General features: G+C 44.8%; 1 protein-coding gene across 2 annotated transcripts in view; it reads right to left on the bottom strand.

Moving 5' to 3' along the window:
• Window positions 1-23,947, bottom strand: part of SLC29A3 (solute carrier family 29 member 3) — a 63,325-nt gene extending 39,378 nt beyond the window's left edge. The window contains exons 1-2 of one of the 2 annotated variants that reach the window (XM_081953548.1): window positions 23,630-23,947; window positions 18,377-18,678 (exon numbers count right to left, since the gene is read on the bottom strand). In XM_081953548.1, the coding sequence (XP_081809674.1) occupies window positions 18,377-18,678; window position 23,630 (303 nt within the window). In that variant the 5' untranslated portion in view covers window positions 23,631-23,947. Of the gene's footprint in view, window positions 1-18,376; window positions 18,679-23,340; window positions 23,488-23,629 lie in introns of those variants that run through there. The other variant, XM_081953547.1, reaches the window with a different exon arrangement.
• Between the last annotated feature and the right edge of the window lie 3,907 nt (window positions 23,948-27,854).

Here is a 27,854-nt window from a genome sequence, read left to right as displayed (position 1 = left end):
TTTTTACATGCTTTCAAACAGCTAGGTTGGCAGAAGTTGGGACAAGTAACAGGAGCTCACTCTGTTATGCGGCACTAGGGATTCGAACCACCGGACTGCCAAGCTTTCTGATCGACAAGATCAGCGTCTTAGCCACTGAGCCAACGTGTCCCTTATTACTCTTCTTATGTAACCCTAAAAGATATAGGCTTTCTATTATCTTCATTGACAATTCTAAAGCTAGATGCTGCACCTGCATTAGTTTGGTCTTTTTTTATATATAGATTTATATAGTTGGGTGGCCAATACATTTTAAAAAATGCATAATGAAGGTAGTCCTTGACAATTATGATTACGTAATTGCCCAAAATTTACGTTGCTAAGTGAGTTTTTCCCCATTTTACAAAGCTTCTTTGGCCACAGTTGTTAAGGGAATCACTGCAGTTGTTAACTTAGTAACAGGGTTGTTAAGTGAATCCGGCCTGCCCATCGACTTTGCTTGTCAGGAGGTCACAAAAGTTGATCACATGACGCTGGGACACTGAAACTGTCATAAATATGGGTCATTTGCCAAGCATGTGAATTTTGATCAGGTGACCATGGAGATACTACAATGGACGTGTTGGAAGAAATATCCATCTGGTTCAGTTCCAAGCCGGGAGAAAGATACTGGAAACATGGAGGCTGCTTGGAAAATGGTTTAATGATGAACAGAGCCACCAGCATTCATGGTTCTGGGCAGCTGAACACATGGAGTGAGTGGCATCTGCACCCATAATGCAATGCATGCATGACAATCCTCCCCCCCCCCTTGTGCATCCACGTGTGACCCATGCTCTTCCCCGCCCTCCCCCCCACATGCACTTGCGCCCTTGTGCTTTCCCCACCCCTCGCGCATGCGTCCACAGCCCCCACTCCCACGCATGCGGGCCCCTCCCTTGCACCTCATTTTGGGCCTAGTAGGCCTCCTTGCAACCTCCTGGGACCAAAAAATGGGCCGCAGGGGGGTGCTGCTCCCCCCACATTCCTCCCGCCCCCATACATACACAAATGATCCCCCCCCTCATGTGTGGAACCCAACCCATCCACCCCCCACATGCGCATGTGTCCTGCCTCCCGCGCATGTATGGCAGAGACCCAAAAATCAGTGGGAGGTGTGCACACATGCATGGTGGAGCTGAGCTGGGAGGACAGCTTGCATTCCAGCAGAGAGGGCTCTGCATGCCACCTGTGACACGTGTGCCAAAGATTCACCATCACGGCAATAGGGTGTTCGTACGAAAATCAATCAGTGCTGGGTGATACTTCCTATCACACCACCACCAGCAGCAGCAGCAGCCTGATTGCACTACTTGGCTTCCTCCTTACACCGGAGATCTTTAGCAGGAATAAAACCTCCCTAGGCCTTCCAATCACTACAGAAATATTGCATTCTTAATAGGTACTATAAAAAAAACCTGCAAGGTTCCAGAAGTGCTGAAGGAGAACAGGTATGGAGGGGGGAAAAAACTACTTTGTACTTGCTGTTTCCCCTTGCAATTCAGCATCAGGAGGAAATAAATTTCAGGCAGAGAAGAGGTGCCTGGAATTTTAAAGGGCGTTGGCTGCAAAAGGTGCATTGTTGGCTTTAGTATTTCATAAAGGGAGGACAATTCCTTTTTTTTTTCCAAGGGCCGATTCAATTTTACTGTGCCTATCCCTCCTTTGTCATGCTTTTCCCTGAAGCTATCAAATGCCAGCCTGTTAGTGGTCCAATATTTCTTCCAAGCTTCCCAAAAAACAGTGAAGAATATTGCCTTAAGCGCTGGGATAGGATGAGGTGACGGCATGTCGGAAGGTTGACTTGGTGCCAGATTTTTGTTTTTAGTGTTTATAGTTTTAAGACTTTTATATGATTTTAATTTTTGATTGGGAGCTTCCTGGAGTTTGATGTAAGATGGGGGGAGGGAAAAATAAATAAATAACCCTATTTTTCGGACTATAAGACGCACAGGAGTATAAGACACACTAAGATATTGAAGAGGTAAATTTTAAAAAAAGGTTTTGCACTCTGCAGGCCTCCCAAACCCTCTGCATGCCCTGTTTTTTGCAAAAAAACAGGGTGTGCATAGACTTTGGGGGGCTGGTAGAGTGCTCCTGGGATCTGGGGGGGGAGGCAAAAACTAGCAAAAAATGGCCCGTTTTTTGCTCATTTTTGCCCTCCCCAGCCCCCTTTGCAGGTCTCCCAAACCCTCTGCATGTCAATTTTTGCGAAAAACAGGATGCGCGGGGGCAGGGTTTCGGGAGCCAAAAATGCTGTATTTAGTATACAAGACTCACCAGATTTTCATCCTCTTTTTGGGGGGGAAAAGGTGCATCTTATACTCCAAAAAGAAGGCAAATAAATACTACCTAATGGAGTGCAAGTTAATAAGATACTGAAGGAGTTGCTACATATATGATAAATAAGTACCTTCACTCCTTTTTTATTTTTTTTATCCCACCTTTACTATTGTTATAAATAACGTAAGGTGGCGAACGTGCATAATATTCCCTCCAGCGTTTACTTTCCACACAACAACAACCAACCGCGCGCAATGAGTTGGACTGGCCCAAAGTCACCCAGCAGGTTGCTTTCATGCCTAAGGCAGGACTACAACTCATAATCTCCTGGTTTTAGCCTGCTGCCTCAACCACTATATCAGGGGTCAGCAACCTTAAACACTCAAAGAGCCACAAAGGTCCTAAACGGAAGCCCCCCATTCAATTCTGGAGCCGATGGAAGTCCAGTTCCCCCACCATAGAGTCTCCTCCTAGTGCAGCATCCTTTTTCCTCTGCTGACTGGAAGTCCGGTTCCCTCACCATAGAGTCTCCTCCTAGTGCAGCATCCTTTTTCCTCTGCTGACTGGAAGTCCGGTTCCCTCATCACAGAGTCTCCTCCTAGTGCAGCATCCTTTTTCCTCTGCTGACTGGAAGTCCGGTTCCCCCACCATAGAGTCTCCTCCTAGTGCAGCATCCTTTTTCCTCTGCTGACTGGAAGTCCAGTTCCGCCACCATAGAGTCTCCTCCTAGTGCAGCATCCTTTTTCCTCTGCTGACTGGAAGTCCGGTTCTCCCACCATAGAGTCTCCTCCTAGTGCAGCATCCTTTTTCCTCTGCTGACTGGAAGTCCGGTTCCCTCACCATAGAGTCTCCTCCTAGTGCAGCATCCTTTTTCCTCTGCTGACTGGAAGTCCGGTTCCCCCACCATAGAGTCTCCTCCTAGTGCAGCATCCTTTTTCCTCTGCTGACTGGAAGTCCGGTTCCGCCACCATAGAGTCTCCTCCTAGTGCAGCATCCTTTTTCCTCTGCTGACTGGAAGTCCGGTTCTCCCACCATAGAGTCTCCTCCTACCGCAGCATCCTTTTTTCCCAGCTGTCCTAACTGAAAGCCCTATCAATTGTGGAGCCAACCGGCAACAGAGAGCTGCAACAGAGGGATGAAAGAGCCACATGCGGCTCCAAAACCGCTGGTTGCTGTCTCCTGCACTAGATGAAACGGGCACTTATGTATATTTCCACCAGGGGTGGATTCCGGCTGCTGCTATTGCTGGTCCATTGAGGGACGTGCCACATGTGCGCACTTCACATGTGCGCTTGATACACGCTCTGCACGCATGCACAGTACTAAAAAAATGCTTCTGCATATGCGCAGAAGCCAAAAACAAGAAGGCGGCGGCCTAGAGAACCAGTTGGGGGCGTGGCAGGCCTGGGTCGCTGCCAGTTCCAGCAAGTCTGGCCGCCAAGCTACTATCTATTCGGCTGAACCGGGCCGAACCAGTAGGAACCCACCTCTGATTTCCACATATCTGTCTTTATCATATCTGTCTGCGCAACACGCCCAAATTGACGGAGTGACCTCAAAGCAGCGTTTCTTGGTTCTGTGAAATGACCTTCAATCAGCCATATCAACAAGGCAACAAATATTATCAACTAGGAAGATGTTATTAAATTTCCATAAGGCTAGCAGCCTCATTTCCACGTCGGCTGCAGAAAAACGGTATCAATTAACATGGAAAACAAAGGCTTCTAACCTTTAACACCCGAAATGGAGACTTGCTAGAGCGGTGTGATATGTTTTTTTTGAATTTCTAGTCTTGTTTGAAAGAACAGAATGGCTTTCTTCCCGCTAACACAACCACTAAGACGCTCAACAGAAGATGGACCAAAGAGCTCCATCTCACTTTCCTATAAGAGACTGTTATTTATCAGTGGCCACTAGACAATTTACTAAAGGCAAGGCTGCACTACTACCAATATAATAATCGCAATGCTTGTGAGTTGGTGCACTGCTGTTCTTCTACTGCACCTCTGGGCTGATTCATTTCCAATTGTGGTTATAAGTCAGTGTCTGAGCTGTTATCCTAAATAAACAGCACCGCACCAAGTTGGCACATATCATTTCTTACTGACGTTTTGTTGCAAGCTGAACATCACTCCTATGTTAAATGAGAAGCCAGAGCAGCATGCCTTTCCACAAGTCTATTACACTTGTGCTCAGAAGCAAAACGGCCCCCATGATACCCACCAATGCAAAAGAAGCACGCGTCAGGAAAACCACCAAAATAACAGTGATGGCAATTCTAGAGAAGAGCTATAATCGTTTCCTGCTCGTGCTAGCAGGAATGTCTCTCATCAAGTTGACAAAACGAAGTCGCCGCTGGAAGTAGCCACTTTGTCGTTTATGCATATGTTCTACAGCGGCGGGAAACGACTTATCTCCATGCATCTCATCAACACTGGGAATAGGGAGCTAGGGAGCCCATCCACAGATCTCTGCTTACGGGTGGATGCCTCTACTTAAACCATAATCACCCATCTCTCTAGTTTATTAACTCCAAACTCACAAGCATAACACCCATGCTATCTACTCAGAGCTTTTGCCAAGCGCTTTCAGTATTTTATATATATCAACCATGGACTAAAATGGTTCGACTGAGATCGGCATATGTGGGCCTGATGGGGGTAGATTGTAGGGGTGATGCAGAAATATAATTTTATATTATTTTATTCTATTTTACGTATTTGATATATTAAATTATTGTATTTTACCCTATTCTTATTTTAAATTGTTTTTACAGGATTTTGTTGGTAATACATGTTTGAACCTTGTATTTTGATAGGGCCTACAGACTAATCAATAAAGCTAATCTAATCTATATCAACCACACCTCCTACCTAAGGTAGAGGCTCCCCCGAGTCCAGCTTGATGCTAATTTTTTTTTGGCAATTATACTGCTGCTGTTGTCTTCTATAACAACAGCAATAATAACACTTAGACTTATATACGCTTCATAGTGCTTTACATCCCTCTCTAAGCAGTTTATAGAGTCAGCAAATTGCCCTCAACAACTTGGTCCTCATTTTACCCACCTTGGAAGGATGGAAGGCGGAGTCAACCTTGAACCTGATGAGATTTGAACTGCCAAATTGCAGGCAGTCAGCAGAAGTAGCCTGCAATACGGCACTCTAACCACTGCGCCACCGTGGCTCAAATTTCCCAGGAAAACCTAGACTCCTAAGATTCTAACTCAGCTTAGCTCTGCTTATGAATAAAGGTGAATATAAGTGCCCCAGGATAACGTTGCAGGATCCAATCTGGGTCTGTCACTGGGAACAGAGGCTTTGATTTCCAAGTTTTTGGACTCATGCTGGAGGCCATCTTAAGGGAAGTTCTCTATAGCCACTCTAGCTCTGCTTGCTCATTGGTGTAGCCATCAACTCTATGGTCATACTTCATTGAACAGCCATTTTAGTAGTTCCTAGTTTTTAGGATTTATAGCCTCGTAAATTGGGAAAAAATATCCCAGAAGGAGGTAACTACAAATCATTTCCATTGCGGCACAGAAACCACACATTACCCAAAAATGTATATTACTCATTTTCCCACAATTTACTTGAAATGTATGGGTATTTTTTTCCCCTTCAACACAGCATTATTCGTCTAAGTAGGAAAGCATGGCTTTTCAGTACAGCTACAAATCAAGTTAGTTAATTTAACCATGTCAGAGTTTGAAAAATGAATACAGTAGTAGCATTCAACCATACAGTCAAGCTGGGATAGACAAGCCAGAGAATGAAAGAAAAAAATAGATCACAACATGTTATAGTCGTCTGCTAGGATAGATGTCTTAATGTTTACCATGAGAAGTTATTTACTTCCTCACTAGGAGTTTAAAAAAAACCAAAGGGGGGAAAAAAGAAGGAGGAAAAATTAGGGGTGGGGGGAAGTTACACCCCACACTTGCCTTACCAAGCGTTCTCAGGTGGCTTTTCATAGCAGGATGTCTCGACCATGAATTGAGAAGTGACATCTTCCTAATTCGGCATGCCAAGAGCAGGGGCTCATGGCTGCAATAGGCTGCCTCTTCACACCTGCCAGGGCATTGGAAAAAGCCATAAAATACTATAGGCAGCTTGCGTCGTTCCAAATAAGGCTGCTCTTTGGAAAAGAGAGGCCATAATTGGCACCTGTAGAGTTCTAGACCACATCTGGACTCTTGTTTTTATGTACCTACTTTGGCAAAGAAATAGGATGCCTGCAACAGAACCCCAAAGCAAGGCGCACAATATTGGCTTATTAAGAAGATGATGGTCTGGTTTCCTTAAGTCCCTCCCTTCTCTTCTCTGGGAATAATCAATCTATGAAAATCCTGTGAAATACACAGGTATTTAGTACTCAGGTTCCAAGCAGCAACACACACAAATTCAGATTACACCAAAGCCTGACAGAAAAATGTTTTTGCACGAAACTGTATGTTCTGGCTAGGAGGGGTATGGAAAGAAACGGGACTTTTCCTCTCCATGGCCCAGGTAAGTTGAAGGGAAAAAGCAAGCAGGACAGATTAGATTAACAGAGTCAGAAGGGACCTCGTAGGTCATCTAGTCCAACGTCAGGCACTGTCTTTACTGTTCACTGTATATTTTGAGACCCATCCATCCATCCACCTCCAGGGGCTAGTATTGATGAGCTTTGCTTTATTTTCACATTCATTTTAATGCTTTAATGTCTAAGCCTGCACACATGCGCAACTAGCTAATATTTCCAAGAGACATTTCAATCAGAAAGCAAACAGATATAGGCTTCCTACTTTTTGGGAATTTAAGGTCCTAAATATCCTCTGAGGGCCTCTTCTCAAGATCCAGATTAATTTATTTGTTTATGCTTTCCTCAGTGTCGCACTCCAACAGCCAATCCTCACTGCTTAGGGCTATGCTGTCTGAACTTCGTTATAATCCTCCCTAGACTTTCTCACAATCTGTCAGATAGGCCAGTAAGCCTCTGATGGAATTTGATAGCCCTTGCAAAAATTGGTTTTCTTAAGACAGCTGCAGCAGCAACTTTACTAACTCAGCAGCAAATGCAGGAAGCATGAGTTTCTGAAAAGAAAGAAGGAGCCACTACTTCATGTTAGACTTACGCAAAGCATTCAGAAGTGAAAGCATGTTGTCAGGAGTGAAGTACCCTTCCTGAAAGCAATAAAGCAGCTGTATCCTATGGAAGACTCACACTTGACTCCAAATCTTTCCCTAGCTGTGACTGAGCTGTGTCCACACACTATTATTTCGCCAGCAGACTCAATACTGGCGTTGTTTGCGTGTGTGCAAACACACACAGCCAATTGGAGAGTCATCGTAGGAGCCATGCCATGAAACAAACATGGTAGCTTTAACATTTCAAGGAAAGCTTACTTGTGCTAGCATGCATTGTGAATAACCTCCTCTCGAATGCTTTGTGTGGTCTAGCTACACACAAAGATAGGGCAACTGAATATAGTAAGTGTCTTTTGAAAATGTCTACCATTAAGGCCCCTGGGAAGGACACTAGCACCCTGATGGTGAACCTATGGCACACGTCCCACAGGTGGCATGCAGAGCCCTCTCTGTGGGGACGCAAGCCGTCGCCCAGCTCAGCGCCACCGCTGGGTGCCTCCTGCCGGCCAACTGGTTATCGGGTTTCTGCCACACGTGCGGGAGTCATGCGCGCATCCATGGGGGGTCAGGATGCGTGGGGTCATGCATGCATGCATAGGGTTGGGCATGCATGCGCAGGGGAGGGGCACAGACGCGGGGTTCACGCAATCATGCGAGGGGAGCAAAGGGGGTTATGTGCGCATGCGTGGGGCGTGAGGAGCATGGGGGTTATTCACGCATTCGTGGGGCAGGGGAGCGCTGGGGTTGCATGTGCATGCGTGGGGTGCACACAGGGTTGTGCATGCATGCACAGAGGGCATGGGGGGCATGCATTACATTATGGGTGCACGCATGCGCGCTTTCGGCACACGATGACAAAAAGGTTATCCATGCAGGACTGTACTTGGAGGTGCAGCTGAATGGGAGCTTCAGTCCTTCCTGTAGAAACCACCTCAGAAGGCAGTGCTGAGCTATGTATGTTCACATTTAGTTTAACCAGCTCTCTCAGTATTTCTCTTTGCTTTTGCCGTTATTTTTTTAACCTATGCTACGTACAGTGTCTAAAGATGCCGAACCTAATCAGGTAAACTGGACCATTGTGAAGTTTTGGTGTGCCAAAGGATTTTATCTTTGCCTTACTAGTAATTAAGTCTTGTGATCTGAATTCTTACCTCCATACTGAACAAATTTCTTCGTGTCTTCTTCTTCATAAACATTTAATAATGAAATAAGAGGGGAGAAAACTGGAAGGCATAGATTTTTAACAATATGGATTGACATTGCATTGACAATTATTATTTAATATCTAATTATTCATAAAGAAAGGATATTTTGGAAAGGTATGAGTTCCATGACATTTTAAATCCCTGGTTTATTTACTTGTATTGTATTATATTGCTCTTTTTTCATATTTCTCGCTTGCACTTGTTTATACATGTTCTTAGGGAAAGTAATAGTAAGTGAAGAAGCTAAAGTGGAATTTTAGAATTAAAACAAACAGGCACTTGCCAAATAACATCCTAGATTTAACAACTGTCTATAAGAAAGACAAAAAAATCTGGATAATGGATGTAGCAATACCTGGAGACAGCAGAATAGAAGAGAAGGAGCTGGAGAAGATAACCAAATGCAAAGACCTGCAAATCGAAATGGAACGACTGTGGCAAAGGCAAACAAGGGTAGTACCAGTAGAATTAGGTGGCTTGGGTGCAATCCCAAAACAGCTGGAACCCCACCTGAACACCATTGGAATTGACAAATTCATCATCAGCCAATTGAAAAAGGCAGCTTTACTCGGAACAGCTTAACATTCTGCCACGTTACCTTTAACACATGAAACAACCACATCTGCCTATCCCAGGTTCTTGGGGAGGACTCGATAGGCGGACAAGCTTGCCAAATCCAGTCTGAACATCTGTAGGACTGTGAGACGAACCATAATAATGACAAAGAATCAGCCAGCACTGAGGCTCTTTTATTGACCTTCTGGCTAATGGCCTATCGTATTTCATAGGGTTCTGTACTATTCCCCCACGTCATTAAACATTTACATAAATCCCCTGGAGATTTGTCAATAATAAGCAGACGAAACCGTGCTGTCTCTCTTCTTCACTGGTCTTTAAACATTTAACAGAGATCTGTTAGCTACATCTCATAGCATTAGTCAATTGACTTCTGCAAAAAAAATGTGCTAGGGCAATAGAAGTGACCTGGGAATTGGAGTTCAAGCTGTGTTGAATAGTAGCACTCCTCTTGGGAAAACAAGAAAAAATTTTTAAGCTTGAAGGCCCAGATATTACTAAACCCCAAGAATATCTTTATTCTCCTTAGGCTGCTATGCCAAGCCTAAACAACTCAGGTTTGTCCAAGGAAGACCTATGCTTTAGGTTCATATTGTCTGGACTACTTACATTACACGGTAAAGAAATCTCAGCAAATAGCAGCACCAGAATAATCTTATCTTTGTTTAGAACATAAAAGACCACCAGGCAGGGTGGATTTGATTTACCGTATTTTCCAGAGTATAAGACGCTCCTTTTTCCCTCAAAAAAGAGGATGAAAATCTGGGTGCGTCTTATACACTGAACACAGCATTTTTGGCCTCCCGAAACCCCACCCCCTTAACAAAACTGGACGTGCAGAGGCTTTGGGAGACTTGCAAAGTGCTCCTGGGGGATGGGGAGGGCAAAAATGAGTGAAAAACAGACCATTTTTTGCTCGTTTTTGCCCCCCCCCCCAGCCCCCAGGAGCACTCTATAAGCCTCCTAAAGGCTATGCATGTCCTTTTGGGGGGGGAATGGGCCCGTTTTTGCGATAAACAGGCCGTTTTTGGGAGGTCTGCAGAGTGTAAAAACTTTTTTTAAAAAATTTGCCTCTTCAAAATCTTGGTGCGTTTTATACTCCGGTGCGTCTTATACTCCGAAAAATACATCAAGTCAATTTAAATCATGATTTAAATCGGTATTGTTTTATAATGCTATCTTCCTTGTCCTCCCTGCTCACCCCCACCAGAATAAAAGGTAAAAGGTAAAAGTTCCCCTCACACATATGTGCTAGTCGTTCCAGACTCTAGGTGGCGGTGCTCATCTCCATTTCAAAACAAAAGAGCCAGCGCTGTCCGAAGACTTCTCCGTGGTCATGTGGCCAGCATGACTAAACACTGAAGGTGCATGGAATGCTGTTACCTTCCCACCAAAAGTGGTTCCTATTTTTCTACTTGCATTTTTACGTGCTTTAAAAATGCTAGCTTGGCAGAAGCTGGGACAAGTAACGGGAGCTCACTCCGTTACGCGGCCCTAGGGATTCGAACCGCCGAACTGCCAACCTTTCTGATCAACACGCTCAGTGTCTTAGCCACTGAGCCACCTCAGGGACCACTAAATTCATAATTTTAAATCCCATGGACCACTAATATAATCTGCCTAGTGAGCGGCTGGGTGGTCATGAGACTGGGTGGGCATGCATTCTTGCTATATAGCAGTGATGGCTAACCTTTTTGTCCTTGTGTGCCGAAAGTGTGCACATGCATGCCCACATTCATAATGCAATACACACACCCCGTGACCACCGTCTCCCTGCCCATGCATGTGCGACACATCCTGCACTCCCCGTGCCCCCTGCACATTAATGCGTGAGTCACACACACACACACACAGCCCTGTTTTGGGCCTAGCAGGCCTACCTGGTCTCCTGGGACCAAAAATGGGTTCTCCCCACCACCCCCGCATGTCCGTCTCCCGCATATGCGGCAGAGACCCGAAAATCAGCTGGCTAGCAGGAGGCACATGCACATGTGCGGTGGAGAGAGGGCTCCGTGTGCCATCTATGGCAAGCGTGCCATAAGTTCACCATCACGGCTATATAGCCTTTTTAGTATTGCTATGAGCAGCCTATACAGCCGTGATGGCGAACCTATGGCATGCGTGCCACAAGTGGCACGCGGAGCCATTTGTCAGCTGACTTCACCATTTTTAAAAGCTATTTTTCGCCTTCCCCAGGCTCCAGAGGCTTTATAGGAGCCTGGGGAGGGCGAAAAGACCCTCCCCCACCCCCTCGGAGGCTTCAGGGACCGTCCCTGAAGCCTTCGGAATGCTTAAAACCACCCTCCGAGCAAACCGGAAGTGACTTCCGGGTTGCTCGGAGGGTCGTTTTAAGCGTTCCGAAGGCTTCAGGAAAGCCTCCGGACAGTCCCTGAAGCCTCCGGAGGGCCTCCGGGGGGGCGGGGGAGGCTCTTTTCACCCTCCCCAGGCTCCTATAAAGCCCCTGGAGCCTGGGGAGGGCAAAACAAATGTATAAATGGGGGGGGTCAGGCGTTGTGCGCGCATGCACACTGGGGGGGTCGCGCGTTGCATTATGGGTGTGGCATGCCCGCACTCGACCCCCCTGTGCTCCCCCCACTTATGGCATGGGAGCAAAAAAAGGTTCGCCATCACTGCTATACAGGATAGAAAGAAATGTTCTTAAAAATAAGCAATGCAGTGTCATCTCTGGCAAAAGAGTAGACAACGGTGCTCGTTTGCCAATATGGGTGGTCCTTGACTTAGAACCATTCATTTAGTGACCAAAGTTACAACAGCACTGAAAAAAAAGTGACTTATGACCGTTTCCCCAACCATTGCAGCCTCCCCAGGGTCTCTTGATCAACATTTGGATGCTTGGCAACTGGTTCCTATTTATGACGGCTGCAGTGTCCTCGGGTCATGAGATCACTTTTGGCCACTTTCTGACCGGCAAAATCAATGGGGAAGTCAGATTCACTTTACAACGGGGTGACTAACTTAACATCTGCATCGATTCCCTTTAACGACGGTGGTAAGAAAGGTCGTAAAATGGGGCAAAACTCACTTAACAAATGATTTTGCTTAGCAACAGAAAGTATGGGCTGAATTGTGGTCGTAAGTTGAGGACTACCTGTATGCAGGAGGCTGATGTTTCTCAGTCTGAAAATTAAGTCACTGTTAAGAAAACTGAGGAAGAGAGGCAGCTGATTAAACTGACAGCTTCATCAGTAAAAGCAGAAAGCTGGCAAAATGTTTAACTTTTAGGAAGGCAGAAATCTCACCCACTTGCTTGTCTTTCCAGGAGCAAAAAGTTCCATGGGAAGAAACTTCGAGACCAGGGGTGTTAAACGTAAGGCAGCGTCCAGTGAGATATCGCGGCTTTTTTCCCCTTTGCTAAATCGGCTTGGGTGTGGCTAGCGTGTGACGCATCCAGCCTACAGGCCGCGAGTTTGACACCCCTCTTCTAGACCAATGGTCCCCCACCTTTTTGGTTCAATGGAACAGCAGTGGTGGCAGTGTTGGTGGTGAGGGAGGGATGGTTTTGTGCACACAATCTAATCCTGCACATGTGTGAATAAAGCTTTGCGCAACTCACCTATTACTTGTGCAGCCTGGTTCCCAACGGGCTGTGGACCGGTACCAGTCCACGGCTCAGGGGTAAGGGACCCCTGCTCTAAATCTAGTACTACTGCATCTTCCAGCATCTTAATTCTACATTTTTAAAGGGCATCTTTCAGTCAACCTCTGGAAATTTTGATTTTTTATTGGAACAGAATAACTAGAAGTAGACATGTGTAGTTCTCCACTTCCGCTCTATTTTCTGAATCAAAACGACACTATAGTGCACTGCACACCAAGACAACTAGACACAAGAACAGTTTTTTCCCCGAATGCCATAATTCTGCTAAACAATTAATTCCCTCACCACTGTCAAACTATTCACTAAGTCTGCACTGCTATTAATCTTCCCATCGTTCCTATCTCCCATCTCCTCCCACTTAGGACTGTATGACTGTAACTTTGTTGCTTGTATCCTTACGATTTATATTGTTTCCTAATATGATTTGATTACTTATTTGTACCCTATGACTATCATTAAGCGTTGTACCTGATTCTTGACGAATGTATTTATTCTCCTTATGTACAATGAGAGCTTATGCATCAAAGACAAATTCTTTGTGTGTCCAATCACACTTGGCCAATAAAGAATTCTATTCTATTCTAATTCTAATCATGTTCACCTTCTTACTGAAGTCTTGTTGAGAATCTCACAGCTGTTGGAAGTAGGAATCTAGTCTAGAACAATGCCAAAGGGCTAACGTATTCTCCTTCAATATTGGTGCTCTGATTAAGACTGGAGTTGAATATAGTATATATTCCAAATAAATGGTGCTTGGAAGATCTGACTATATGGGAATTATGACATGACTTTCTGCTTGGCCAGAGGAATTGATATCTCAGTGTAAAAGGCACATCTACCTTTTCCAAAGGTGGCACCTACAAAGTGTAAGCTATATTGTCTCTAATTCTGCCATTCCTCCTAGCTACAAGGCAAATAAATACTGGGCCCAGGTCAGCCTTGTGTGCCTGATAGTGATTTGAGCTTCCAAAAATCTGCTTCTTCAACTTGCCATGGCCATGAGGTCTACACGTGATGACTAAGAAATGCACTGCATGGTTCTGACCTAGGCTTCCTGAGAGTGTAAAAAGCACACGCTTAGTCCCCAAAACCATCTTTTTACTTCAACGGCTGTGAATTAAGTTCATTCACAGTCCGTAATGAGTCAGAAATAGTTTGTAAAGAGTCCGACATAAGTCTGCTACAGTCTTTCGGGATGAGGCTGATAAGCACCCATCTTTATCTCCCTTGAAACGCTGCCAAAGACCTAATTGCCAATTACCTTTGCAAGGCCAAACAGAGCACAGAGTCAAAACGGAGCTTCAGAGTTTAAACCAACCAGGATGAACAAAGTTGCTTCCTGCAAAGGCTCATGTGTCTTTGCTCCTCATTTATGTCCTATGGGAGGGGGCCAATCACCTCCAAGCCTTACTCATGAGTCACCCCTTTTGCCTTAACTGTTCTTGCCTTCTAGCAGGTCTGCGCATGCGCACACTGGGAACAGGCTCCCCCTGTTCCTCTTTCTCGCTGATGTCTGACTCCGGAGGCTCCACATAACTCCCAGATGGCCCTGGCCCTTTTCTGCCTCCAACGCAGAGCTTTCGTCCGAACCTTCCCAGACTCCAGGACTGGCCCATGTTCCTCCCCAGCCTCCCCACTGTCCAACTCTGCTGCCAGCTCTGCAGACTGCCGGCGGACGTATGATGGGTTTTGGCTGCATTCCCAAAAACTATCATGAGAATTCTGTCTCCATCTTTGCATGTCAGATCCAAACCTGTGATCTGAATTGCTCTTTTATTCGATTGGAGCCCCCGATTTAAATAGCAGTTACAATTATGTAGCTAGAAAACTGCCACGGTCCATATATTATAACCAAGTCTCTTTAAGTCTGTGAGCTTAACAGACGACGGTCAGGGCAACTGGAAAAGCTATAAACATTTATCAGGCTCAGAAAGTCTTTGATCTCAAGGCTGGCAATTCATACCCTCTCGTGTATTGATTTCTCCTCTATGAATTAGGACTCCTATGCAAGGCAGCGAAGGAATTTCAAATGCCTATGCAGATATTTTGAACAGCAAAAGGATGTATTTATTTCTAAAGCAATAGCATCCAACCCTCTCTCTGTCTTCACACGTGTGTGTGTGCACGTACACACACACACACACACACACACACACACCTCTTCTAAACATCAGCAAAATCTTTCAGGAGTTGGGATGAACAGTGACGTTCTTCCACTGTTAAAGGTAGACCTCAAGTTTGCTTCATGCTCTTTTCATTAAAAGTAATCCTTAAGTGTTGGCAATACAGATAACCCTTAATTTACAACTACGATGGAGCCAGGTTTAGCAGGTTCTGACCGGTTCTGGAGAACCGGTAGCAGAAATTTTGAGTAGTTCAGAGAACCGGCAAATACCACCTTTGACTGGCCCTGCCCCCATCTATTCTGTGCCTCCCAAGTCCCAGCTCATCGGGAGGAAATGGGGATTTTGCAATAACCTTCCCCTGGAGTGGGGAGGGAATGGAGATTTTACAGTATCCTTCCCGTGCCATGCCCACCAAGCCACGCCCACCAAGCCACACCCACTGAACCGTTAGTAAAAAAAATTGAATTTCACCACTGGATTGAGCCCAACATTTCTGTTGCTAAGTGAGACATTTGTTAAGCACGTTTTGCCCCATTTTACAACCTTTCTTGCCACAGTTTTTAAATGAATCATTGCAGTTGTTAATTAGTAACACAGTTATTAAGTCAATCTAGCTTCCCCATTGACTTTGCTTGTCAGAAAGTCGCAAAAGGCGGCCACGTGATCCCAGGACACGGCAACCGTCATAAATATGAGTCAGCTGCCAAGCATCTGAATTTTGATCACATAACCATAGGGATGCTGGGCCGTTGTAACTTTGAACGATCACTAAACAAACTGTTGTAAGTCAAGAACTACCTGTATATTAAATCAATTTTACAGGTTTTTCTGCAAGAGAGGCAGAGAAATTGGTGATGGATAGACATTATAGAATATGATATTGGTATATTGTATAGAGCCGTGATGGCAAACCTATCCAGGTGGCATGGGGAGCCATATTTGCCGGCATGACAGGCTCAGCTCCGGGCCAGCTGATTTTGGGCCTTCTAGGGGGCTGGAGGAGGCCGTTTTCACCCTCCGCAGGCTTCATAAAAGCCTCTGGAGTTGAGGGGTGAGGGGGAAACAGGCGCAAAGGGCCAACCGGAAGTTTGGAAACGATTCTTTTCCACTTTCTGGAGGGCCTCCGGAGGAGGCTGTTTTTGCCCTGCCCAGGTTTCAGGTAAGCCTCTGGAGCCTGGGGAAAACAGAAACTCCCCCCCCCCCCGTGTGTGTGGGGCACGTGCACATGTGCAAGGGGGGGCACACACATGTGCGCGATAGTGCGAGCGTGCACACAATTTTGGCACGACTTTAGAAAAAGGTTAGCCATCACTGGTATAGAGAGACAACATAGATTTTGTCAGAAGGTCGCAAAAGGGGATCACATAATCCCAGGACATTGCAACTGTCATCAATATGAGTCAGTTGCCAAGCATCCAAATTTTTATCATGTGACAGTGGGGATGCTACAATGGTTACGTGTGAAAAACAGTCATAGGTCATTTTGTTTTAGCGCTGTTGTAACTTCAAATGATCACTACACAAATGGTTGTAAGCCAAGGACTATCTATAAAACTAATGCAGCTGATCAGACTAGACAAACACAAATTTAAACTAAAGTTCTAGCTTCAGATGGCCAGGAGGATCTTCTAGATTAATGTAGTAAAAATGGAGCTTTATATCCCACCTTTGCATCACATTAGAAACATTATGCTCTCTGTCCCTCTTCTGCTGGACAGGCTTTTAAACACATCTTAAACATTTTTTAAAAACCACTGAAATATTAAACAAAATAATAGTGAAAGGTTAGAATTTAATAAAAACATGTGTATTATTATCTTTAGAATTATATAACTTGTCAAATATAAATATGATGAATATTATTTTATTTGTATTAACATGTAATTAGAAAGGGGATATCTTTTTTTTAAATATAGTGGCACAATTAAAAATTATAAAGGGGATAAACAATGGAAGATTATAATTTAATATAAATCAGCGTACCACTATTAGAACTATATAGGTCTGTTAAACACAACAAATATGATTATTAATATTTTATTTGTAGTAAAAGGAATGATATTTAGAATATGGAGATTACCATAAAAATAATATAGGTACTGAAATAGCGAACAATCTAAGAATGAAAGTTTATAATTTAACAAAACATGTGTATTATTGCTAAAATTCTGTAAGATAATTAACAACCAAATATGAAGGATATTGGTATATTTGTACTAAAATGTAAGACACTGCGGTCCACACTGATTACACAATGATATGTTTGTAGAAAAATAAAAAATAAAAAAAACTTTAATTAAAAAAAATGTCTTGCAGATGCCAATTTTGGGGAATTAATTTAGATGTTTAAATCAAGTAGTTGAAAAAGTCCCAGTCCTGAGAAGGCATTACTGACACTGAATAATAACTTTTATAATACTGGGATAGAAATGTGCCTTTTGCCTTCAACTATCTTTTGCAAGAAGCTACACACACACAGAATGAGTGGGTGAGTGTGCGTGTTGTGTGTGTGAGAGAGAGAGAGAGAGAGAGACAGACAGACAGACGGACAGACAGATAGACAGACAGAGACAATAGCGGTGTCCAACCTTGACAACTTTAAGACTTGTGGACTTCAACTCCTAGAATTAAAGTCCAGAGTTTCCAAGGTTGGATGCCCAATCTAGAATCTGATCTAGATCTAGAATCTTCTGCAAGTCAATTTCACAGCGTAAAACAAAGATCCACCTAATTCCAAATTCTATCTTCTTCCATGGTGGAAGAAAAATACAGAGAAAAGGAAGAAAAACCTGTCCTCTATCAAATTTCTCCACCCAATGTATATTTTTATAAATTCTAATATTATGGATGGCATAGATGTAGGAAATCTGCTATTTACCAACCGCATTGGACATCACCTCCAATCAGTCCTGCAAGTGTGGTTGTTGGGAAAGAGTTGTGGAAGTTGTCTTTCCAAAAAAATCAAGACCATCACCTGATCTACCCTGCTTTATCATCCTGCTTTTACATTTCTCCCAATGAAAATGCCCAATTATTTAGTGACAGAAATCACATATAACTTTGCCAACCCAACTGAAGTCAGTCAATGATTTCCTTCTATACACGATAGGAGAAATTGATTAGTCGATGGCAGGGGTGTGTGCCTTGAGTTTAACACCCCTGGTCTATGGCAACCACAAATCAGGAGGAGTCCGGTAGCACCTTTTCAGATTAACAAATTGAATAACACTTTATGCCTTTTAATCAGACTGGTTAGTCTTAGAAGGTGCTGTCTGTGTCCTGATTTTTATATAAGCAAAATTAACGAATTTAATAAAACTTTATGCCATTTAATCAAACTTGTGAGTCTTAGAAGGTGCTGTCTGTGTCCTGATTCTATGTAAGCAAAATTAACTTAAATCACAAAAATGTCACACTTACACGGATATCTGAGGATCCCTGATCTTCAGGAGAAATGTCTTCTGAACAGTTCTGAAGCTTGTACATCCAGTAGTGCTTTGCCGTGATGATAAAGTTTAAGGGCAAGAGAGAGTTGGTCCCAAGGAGGAAGAAAATAATATAGGTGGCATTCCAGTGGTCTTTGGGCTTTCTGAAGACATACTGGTTTGCCCCCGATTCCTCCAGGAGTGCTTGCTCTTCTTGGATCGTGGGGTTCTTTGACTTGTACCAAGAGCTTGTACTGGGCTGGAAGTCATCTTCACCGTCTTCCAAATCAAGAGACACTTTGATGAAGAAAATAAATATTATGATAATATATTAATCACAAAATCTTTGTTACCCAGTGCAAGTTCTCACCATCAGAATTATTGTGTGGTTTGATTCAGGGGTGGGTTCCTGCCGGCATTACTACTGGTTCAGCACGTGCCAGATGCATGCTCTGTGCACACTTCAATCTTAAAAGGTCTGCGCATGCGCACATTAGAAAAGTAAAAAAAAATACATTTTTCCAATGAAGATTGTTCTGCGCATGTACATAACAGAAAATCAAGATGGCGCCGCTGAGCTTAGAACCAGTTTGGGCGTGCGTCTGGATGAGTTATTACCCACTCGGCCAAACCGGTCCAAACCGGTAGGAACCTACCTCTGGTTTGATTCTTTGTACCAACAAAGAGTTATAAATTAAGTTAGAGCTTTCTTTCAGCTAGATATGCAGAATTGGGATTTCTTCTAGTTCCTGTGATCTTAATTCAGTTCTCATCTTATGAAAGATGGCAGTGGAAATACTGGTCTACTTTAGATCATAAATATTATTTGGTCTGATCTAATTTTTTTGTACCGTCAGACATTGGCTTCTTCAGCTCAGTGTTCTCAGTGATTACTTTTGCTCCCTTCAGGATGTAAAGAGTTTACCCAATCCTATTGTCAGGGTTCCAGGGCTGACACATATCTGAAGACACCAGAGACTGGTGTTGAGAACTTCCCCATGAAAGGATGTAGGCTCCTTGATTTGTTACCAGAAGCAGTCTGCAGGACTCCAGAGAACTGCTAGATGGCAGCAAAGATACAGAACATTTACTCTTTCTTGCCACCTATTGGTGATTCATAGTTCTGCAGTGTAGAACTGGTAACTATCCTTGGGTCTATGGAGAAACAAAATCCCATCTAGCTATCATTAAGTGTTGCAGCGACAGATTAAACATTCTTGATGTATTTCCAGGAGGTCCTGGAACTGGACTGAATTTAGCACTAATTTGTAATCCAGCACCAGTTTCTTTGCGCTCTGTGTGTGTGTGTGTTTATATCTCTATCTATCTATATAGCAGTGACGTGCGGTGAGGTTTAGGACTGGTGAGGCTGGTGACATCATCAAATTATCATCATGAAGGGAGGACTGCAACAACTTTGATCTTTGCAAGCGTGCAAGCAAAATACCCAGGATCACGGTGGCGGGGACAGCAACTCCTTCCGCTGCGCTGCGGAGAAGAGCCAGAGGAAGGAGGGGAATGGGACCAAGTGTGCAGGAGGCAGCCCTTCAGGTTGGCTCAGGAAGGAGGGGAATGGGACCACGTGTGCAGGAGGCTCCTCAGCGCCAGGCTCAGATCAGCGCAGCCATGGTCCCCTTCATGTTGGCTCAGGAAGGAGGGGAATGGGACCACGTGTGCAGGGGAAGGGGACCGTGGCTCGCGCTGATCTGAGCCTGGCGCTGAGGAGCCTCCTGCACACATGGTCCCATTCCCCTCCTTCCTGAGCCAACATGAAGGGCTTCCTCCTGCACTGGTGGTCCCATTCCCCTCCTTCCTGTGGCTCTTCTCCGCAGCGCAGCAGAAGGAGTTGCTGTCCCCACCACCGTGATCCTGGGGCATTTTGCTTGCACACGCAAGAAAGAGATGAAAGAGAAAAGGGGAGAATTTTCTTTTCTTTTCATGATGAGAGCGGTGAGGCTCTGCCTCCCCTGACTGCACGTCACTGCTATATAGGTACATCGAGAGGGGGGGAGGGAGGAGGGGGGAGGGGGGGGAGGAAGAGAGAATTTGCCACAATCATTTTCCTGACTGAAAACTTAAGACAATATGGTTGAAATTGGACTGCCTGTTCACAAAACGGCTGCCATAGTTGCTATATTAGGCAGAAGGCAAGCTGGTGATCAGGTCTAGATGATCAGACACACTTTTTATGTGCCACCTGCACAGCACATGTAAAAAAAAATGATGTGGATCATTCTGTATTGATCTTGATTTTTTTGGGAGAATCAACTGGAGATCTTTCGCCAGTATGGATGTTCCTTAGACCCTCTCTCCTTTTACCCTTTTCTGGGCAAATGGGCCAAAGAAATCCCTTTCTTATTTTTTTGTTTAGAGATGCTTATAATTGATTCAGTGCCCACAATTACAATCAGAAACAGAGAGTACTGTGGGCTGGCACTCAGCCTTTTTCTAAACATTTTAGCAAATCTAAACATATCTAAAAATTCTGGTGGAACAGAGAGTTTAATGAGTGCTCAGGCAGTATCTCCATGCACACTGGGACTTACTGGTACCAGTAAGAAATCTTGTCTTCCGACTCTACTTTGTCATATGGCTTTATTGAGGGTATGCGTTGAGTTTGTTATTCATTTACTTGAGAAAAAAACCCTCTAAATTGTCACTTGCTCAGTTTTAAAAGAAAGCAGGACAACAAAGGAGTCTGATGAATAATCAATACCCCTCTGGAGGCATTATAGGTAGTACTCGACTTATGACCACAGTTTGGGCCACATTTTATGCTACTAGGCAAGGTGAATGTTAAGTCAGTTGTGGCTGATTTTATGACCTTTTTTTGTCACAGTTGTTAAGCGAATCACTGCAGTTGTTAAAAACTTGTATGGTCATTAAGTAAATCTGTCTTCCCCATGAATTTTGCTCGTTAGATGTCAGGCCTGCAGCCATCTTTTCTTTTGGATCTTTGGACTGCCACATTTCTATTATGCTACTATGAATTTTCTACTGTGGGAAAATGGAAGGGGGGGATTGTATGGATTTAGATGCTATGTAGCCATAACAAAATTCTTTCTAGAAAGCCAAGGTCATTTGCACCCCTGCACCTGACCGGAACTGGATGGGTGGAACTGCCAGCATGGCAGTGGGAGATTGGGCCATGTGATGGACTTGTGGGTGTGGGGGCAAGATCATGAACTTTCAACTGGGTGGGGAAAACTGGGAAGCTTTCAGATTCAGGTTTTCCTAGATGTGCCAACATGGCTCTCTTAATATATTGGAACTTTGAGGAATGCTTTGCCTCTGCCTCTGATTTAATTTTGGATGCTATTTGGAACCCTGACATTAAAAGCTGCCTGGGAAGGTTACAAATGATAATCACATCAGCCCAGGATGCTACAACCATCATAATAGCAATAGCACTTGGATTTACATATTGTTTCACAGTGCTTTACAGCCCTCTCTAAGCGGTTCACAGAGTCAACATACTGCCAATAATCTGGATCCACATTTTACTGACTTCTGAAGGATGAAAGGCTGAGTCAACCTTGAGCTGGTCAGGATCGATCTGCTGGCAGTCGGCAGAATTAGCCTGCAACCCTGCATTCTAACCACTGCGCCATCACGGTTCTACGTAGTATACAATGCATTTTGGAGGTCTGGAGGTCCACAGCGCCACCACATCCATACTGTACATGCCAGTGGCCAAGCACCCATACTTCGATTTTGCAACAGTCTTAAGTTCAAGGAGCAGTTGTCACTTTTCCCAGTGGCCCTGTAACTTCAACTAGCCACTAAATGAATGGTTGTAAGCCGAGGACTACCTTTGGAAGGCAGGTATTTGCTGCATAAAAAGGAAAAAGGAATCCAGCCCAATAGATGTTTTGGGGTACAAATTCATTTTTTTTCCCCCAACCTTGGCAACTTTACTTAAAAGTTCACACATTTTAAAATTGGCCAGGTTGTGAAAAACTGCTCTAAATCACAACAGCCCAGTTCTCTGAATAAAATATCTCTTACAGCCACATTATCCAGGCTCCCTTTTCTCCAGATGCCCTCCCATTTGGAGGTGGGGATGGGGATAATAGGATACAGGTAGTCCTTAACTTACAACCACAATGAGCCCAACACGTATATTGCTAAGTAAGTTAGACTTTTCTTGCCCCATTTGTCAAGTGAATCATTGCAGTTGTTAAGTTAGAAACACGGTTGTTAAATTAATCTGGCTTCCCCATTGACTTTGCTTGTCAGAATGTCGCAAATGGGACTCACATGATCTCAGGGACACCACAACCATCATAAATATAGGAATCAGCTGTCAAGCATCCGAATGTAAATCACACGGACCATAGGGATGCTGAAATAGTCACGTTTTCAGTGTCGGCTGTAACTTCAAACGTCATTAAACCGATTGTTGTAAGTCAAGGACTACCTGTATAGCCAACATCCTTAAGAGCACCCTATGGGGGAAGAGCTGGGTCAACCCCAAAGCCAAACCCACTGCAGGGTTGACCGTGGAAATGATCCCTTAGAGATGCCAGCCGCTCCAAAGCTAACGGAATTCTGAGTTATGACTTTGCAGAATCCTGCCTCCAAAGTTTTCTGAATTATGAATTCTGACTTTGTAGTACCCTGCCTCCAAAGCTGACAGAACTCCGAATTCTAACTTTGCAGAATTCTCTCTACAAAGCTTCCTGAATTCTGACTTTGCAGAATCCCCTCTCCTAAGCTTTCTGAATTCTAACTTTGCAGAATCCTGTCTCCAAAAGCTGATTGAATTCCGAATTCTGACTTAGCTAGCCTGTTTTGGTCTAGCTTGCGAGACCCCGCCGGGCACACTTCCTTGCACGTTTAAAACAAAGTGAACAGAATCTAAAAACCTTGGAACACCCAGCCCGGAAATTGCCCTTTATTTTTTCCCCCATAGGATCGCGGGGAAAAGATTCGTTAGAAAAAAAAAGGTTTTTCTACCCGCTGTAAAAGAAGGCGGAGCGGAGGAGAGAAGCCTTCCCAGCCGATGAGCTTTTTAGAAAACAACCCGGGGATTCGTAAGCGTTCGTCCGGACAGAGCCGGCCAAGGCAAGCGATTGAGGGCGAGGTGCAGACGCGCAAGAAACACGCGCGTTAAAAAGCCCCGGATCCTTCAAGGGAAGGTAGAAAAGCGAGGAAGGGAGGGAGGAAAGCCGAGCGCGAAGGCGAACAAAAGCCTCGGCGGGGCCGCGCAAGAGCGAGCCGAAGAACCGCGGAAGAAGCCACTTACTGTCGCCGCTTCGGGGCGCCTCCTCCCCATCTAACTCATCCGTTCTGCTCGCGTTCGAGGCTTTTGCCGAGCAACGCCGCCGCCGACCCTCGCAAAACCCCTCCCACGCCGCCTCGGCCCGGGCTCGCTTCCTTCTTTGCAGCCGGGCGGAGCCAGGCGGAGCCGGCCGGCAACACCGGCCGCCCTTCGGAGGCCTAGTCGGAGCTCGCCAAGGCTCGCCGTTGTGGGACGGTTTTGAATCGGGTTGAGGCCCAGAGGTGCGCCTTCTCTGACCCCGGGAAATGCCGCAGAGACGCCCCGAAAACCTTCCTCCCTCCCCCCCGCTGAGGTTCTTCTCTTAAAGGCGGAGGTGTCTCCAAACATCTTTTAAGACTTGTGTGGACTTCAACTCCCAGAATTCCCCAGCCAGCCAAGGGTGTTGAAGGCCGCAAGTCTTAAAAGTTGTCGAAGTTGGACGCCCCTGTTCTAGATGAAAAGGTTCCCCTCACACATAGGTGCTAGTCGTTCCTGACTCTAGGGGGCAGAGCCCTGCTCGAAGACGTCTCTGTGGTCATGTGGCTGGCATGACTAAATGCCAAAGACACCCAGAACGTTGTTACCTTCCCACCAAAGATGGTTCCTATTTTCCTACTTGCATTTTTACCTGCTTTCGAATTGCTAGGTTGGCAGAAGCTGGGACAAGTAATGGTTGCGCAGCGCTAGGGATTCACACACAAATACAGAACACAAACACTCTGAAGGATTGGGTTTGTATGAGGGAATCAGGTTTGTATGTGGAAGTAGTTTTGTATGACAAAGCCAATAATTTCAAAATTATGTGTGTAGGTGTAGTTTCTTGAAAAAGATGAGGTAGAAGGCACACCTTATTCCAGTATTGTAAAAGGGAGGGAATTTTCAGTATCCTTTCTATAATTGTGTGTGTGTGTGTGTGTGTGTGTAAAAAACTGATCTGTCAGAGTGCGTGTGTGTGTGTGTTTGTGTAGTTTCTTGCAAAAAAATGAGGCACATTTCTATTCCAGTATTTTAGAAGGGAGAAAATTTTCAGTATCCTTCCTTGGGGCACCGCTGAGGTTGCTCTCTTAAAGCAGAGGTATCCAAACTTGGTACCTTTAAGACTTGTGGACTCCAACTCCCGGAATTCCCCAGCCAGCGAAGGATGTTGAAGCCCACAAATCTTAAAAGTTGTCAAAGTTGGAGATCCCTGTTCTAAATACTATATACTATGAAATGACTGGCTTTGTCATACAAAACAGTTGACACATACAAAACTGATCCTTCATACAAAACCGATCCTTCAGAGTGCTTGTGTTCCTGCATTTGTGTGTGTGTTTGTGTGTAAGTGTAGTTTCTTGCAAAAGAGGAGGTAGAAGGCACACTTCTATTCCAGTATTGTAAAAGGCAGGGTACCGCTTAGGTTCTTCTTTTAAGGCAGAGGTGATCAAACTTGGCACCTTGAACACCTGCGGACATCAACTCCCAGAATTCCCCAGCCAGCATGCCACGCTCGCACACCTCTGTCTTAAGTGGATACATCATCAGCTTTGCTAGAACTGGGCAATAGCCCCCTCCCCCCCAAAAAAAACCAACCATCCCAACTTGGCTGTATCTTTTTTCCCTTTGGAAATTTTCAGTTTTGACATGGTGGAACCGATTAAAATTATTTCCCAGTTGTGAAGTTTTAAACTGTTGACTACTTGGGTTTTCCTGCTCTCCCCCAAAGCATTTCTGTTAATAATAATAAACTGAGCCAATTAATAAACCCAGCTTCCTTAACTTCTTACAGTTGAATAAAGTAACGCCGTTAATCATTTATCGACAGGACCTGCTGCACAGCATTGTTTAAACCTACACCTGACTTCTGGAACATAGATGTGATTGCAGATTATACAATAAAAGCACTCTGCCACGTAGAATGTTAGCCTATAATCCCTTCTTCAAAAAAATCAGGCTCTTCCAGCCTTTTGCTCATCAAAGACACCTGTCTATAACTGTCATTGTCCACTGAATGCTGGACAATGAATCCATTATACTGTGAACCAATATACTATAACTGGAAGGGACTAAGTTGGGGGAAGGCTGTTCCTTCGATGTGACCAGAGAAGGCTGCACTGTATGAGGATATGACTGAACAGCGCCCCCTAGAGCCTCTAGTAATTTATGGAGCTTGAATAAAGGGTACAATCTCTTTCTGTCCCCATATGGATCTTAAGACACAGTATTTTTTCACCCAGTATTTTAACGACTGTAATTAAAACTAGTTGGGTCGTTTGTCATTTAATTATAGTATCATTTTCTAGAGTCACAAGGTAATTTTCTGGTTGGTTGGCTAAGACTTGTGTCATCAGAGATGGTGCATATGGGTTGATAAAGATACAAGACCAGCTATGCTCGTCTGAAAGCCTAAGTTGGATTTCATTTTGCATTTATTTAAAATAGAAGACTTTATATGGAAAGAGCGAGAGATTGGGAAATTGGCTCAGAAAGCTGATTTCATTCATTTTCAAATGAGTCGATCTGATTTTGACTTTTGGATCTTTTTGGAAAATCAAGATGATCCCACTTAGACATTCCAGATTGGTCCAGAAAAAATGTGTTTGCTCCTGTGCGAAAACCTTGAACTGCTTGAATTTCTGAATAGTCTGAATTTCTTCAAATGGTTTTCGAGTCAGAGGCATTCAAACTGAATTGAGACTTTGCATTCCTTTTTTTGCAACTCTATTCAGATATCCAAATTATCAAACTGCTTTCTGATTAAATCTCCAAATCGGTCCTATAACCCTTTCTTTAACAATGATTTTGAACTATTAAAAAGAGAAAGGTTCCTCTCGCACATATGTGCTAGTCGTTCCTGACTCTAGGGGGTGCTGCTCATCTCCGTTTCAAAGCCGAAGAGCCAGCGCTGTCCAAAGACATCTCTGGTCATGTGGCTGGCATGATTAAACGCCAAAGGCGCATGGAACGCTGTTACCTTCCCACCAAGGGTGGTCCCTATTTTTCTACTTGCATTTTTTACCATGCTTTCGAACTGCTAGGTTGGCAGAAGTTGGGACAAGTAATGGGAGCTCACTCCGTTATGCGGCGCTAGGGATTTGAACTGCCAAACTGTCAACATTTCTGATTGACAAGCTCAGCCTCTTAGCCACTGAGCCATCGTGTCCCCTTTTTGAACTATTAGGGCCAGACTAATATTTTCCCCCAAATTGTAAACAGTGCTTGTAAATTCTGGAATGCCATAGACTTTTTGCTTGGCTAAAATAATGGAAGAGCATTTTCTAAATACTTTCCTGCAGATGAGTGGAACCACAAGACAATGTTAATTGAAAATTATAGATCCTGGTTTGATTTTTGGAGAGTGGCCAGCTGGGGAATACTGGGAGTTGAACTCGACAGATCTTCAAGCTGCCATAGTTGAGAAACAACACTTGATATAAAGTGTTGAGAGAAGAGGGATATATGGAGAAAATATCTCTTTATTATATATACATGGTGGTAGCAGTGACGTGCTGTGAGGTTAATGGCTGGTGAGGCCGGTGACGTCATCAGGAAGGCGGGGAATGGGACCACATGTGCTGGAGGCACACATTTCTGCCTCCGCCCTCCGCAGCTCCCGGGCGCGCATGGACGGAGATAGGCAGAATGGCGCCGATCTGATCCGGCGGGCGAGCGACCGAGGATCGGGCTGCCTCGTTCGCTCTTTCGTCCGCCCGGATCGCCTCGGTGTCGCTGTGGCTACCTCCGTCCATGCTGATGTTGTCGGCGCTCCCGGATGACGTCATCCAGAAACACCGACATTTCTGCCTCCGCCCTCCGCAGCTCCCGGGCACGCATAGACGGAGGTTGGCAGAATGGTGCCGATCCGATCCGGCGGGCGAGCAACCGAGTATCGCCATTCTGCCTATCTCTGTCCGTGCGCGCCCGGCTCCGCGATCCGGGCGGACGAAAGAGCGAGCGAGGCAGCCCGATCCTCGGTCGCTCGCCCGCCGGATCGGATCGGCGCCATTCTGCCTACCTCCGTCCATGCGCGCCCGGCAGAATGTCGGCGTTTCCGGATGACGAAGGCACAAAAGCGACAGTCGACAGTCGCTTTTGTGCCTTCGTCATCCGGAAACCGCCCTCCGCAGCTCCCGGGCACGGCCGGACGGATGTATAATATTATAATATTATATATATATATATATATAGTATATAATATTATATACTATTATTTCATGAAGAGAGGTGAGGC

Source organism: Natrix helvetica (assembly GCF_964273705.1).
Source record: "Natrix helvetica genome assembly, chromosome: 5".
In the NCBI taxonomy this organism is placed as follows: domain Eukaryota; kingdom Metazoa; phylum Chordata; class Lepidosauria; order Squamata; family Natricidae; genus Natrix; species Natrix helvetica.
Note: the sequence above shows the minus strand (reverse complement) of the source record. Positions and strands in the feature narration are given on the sequence as shown.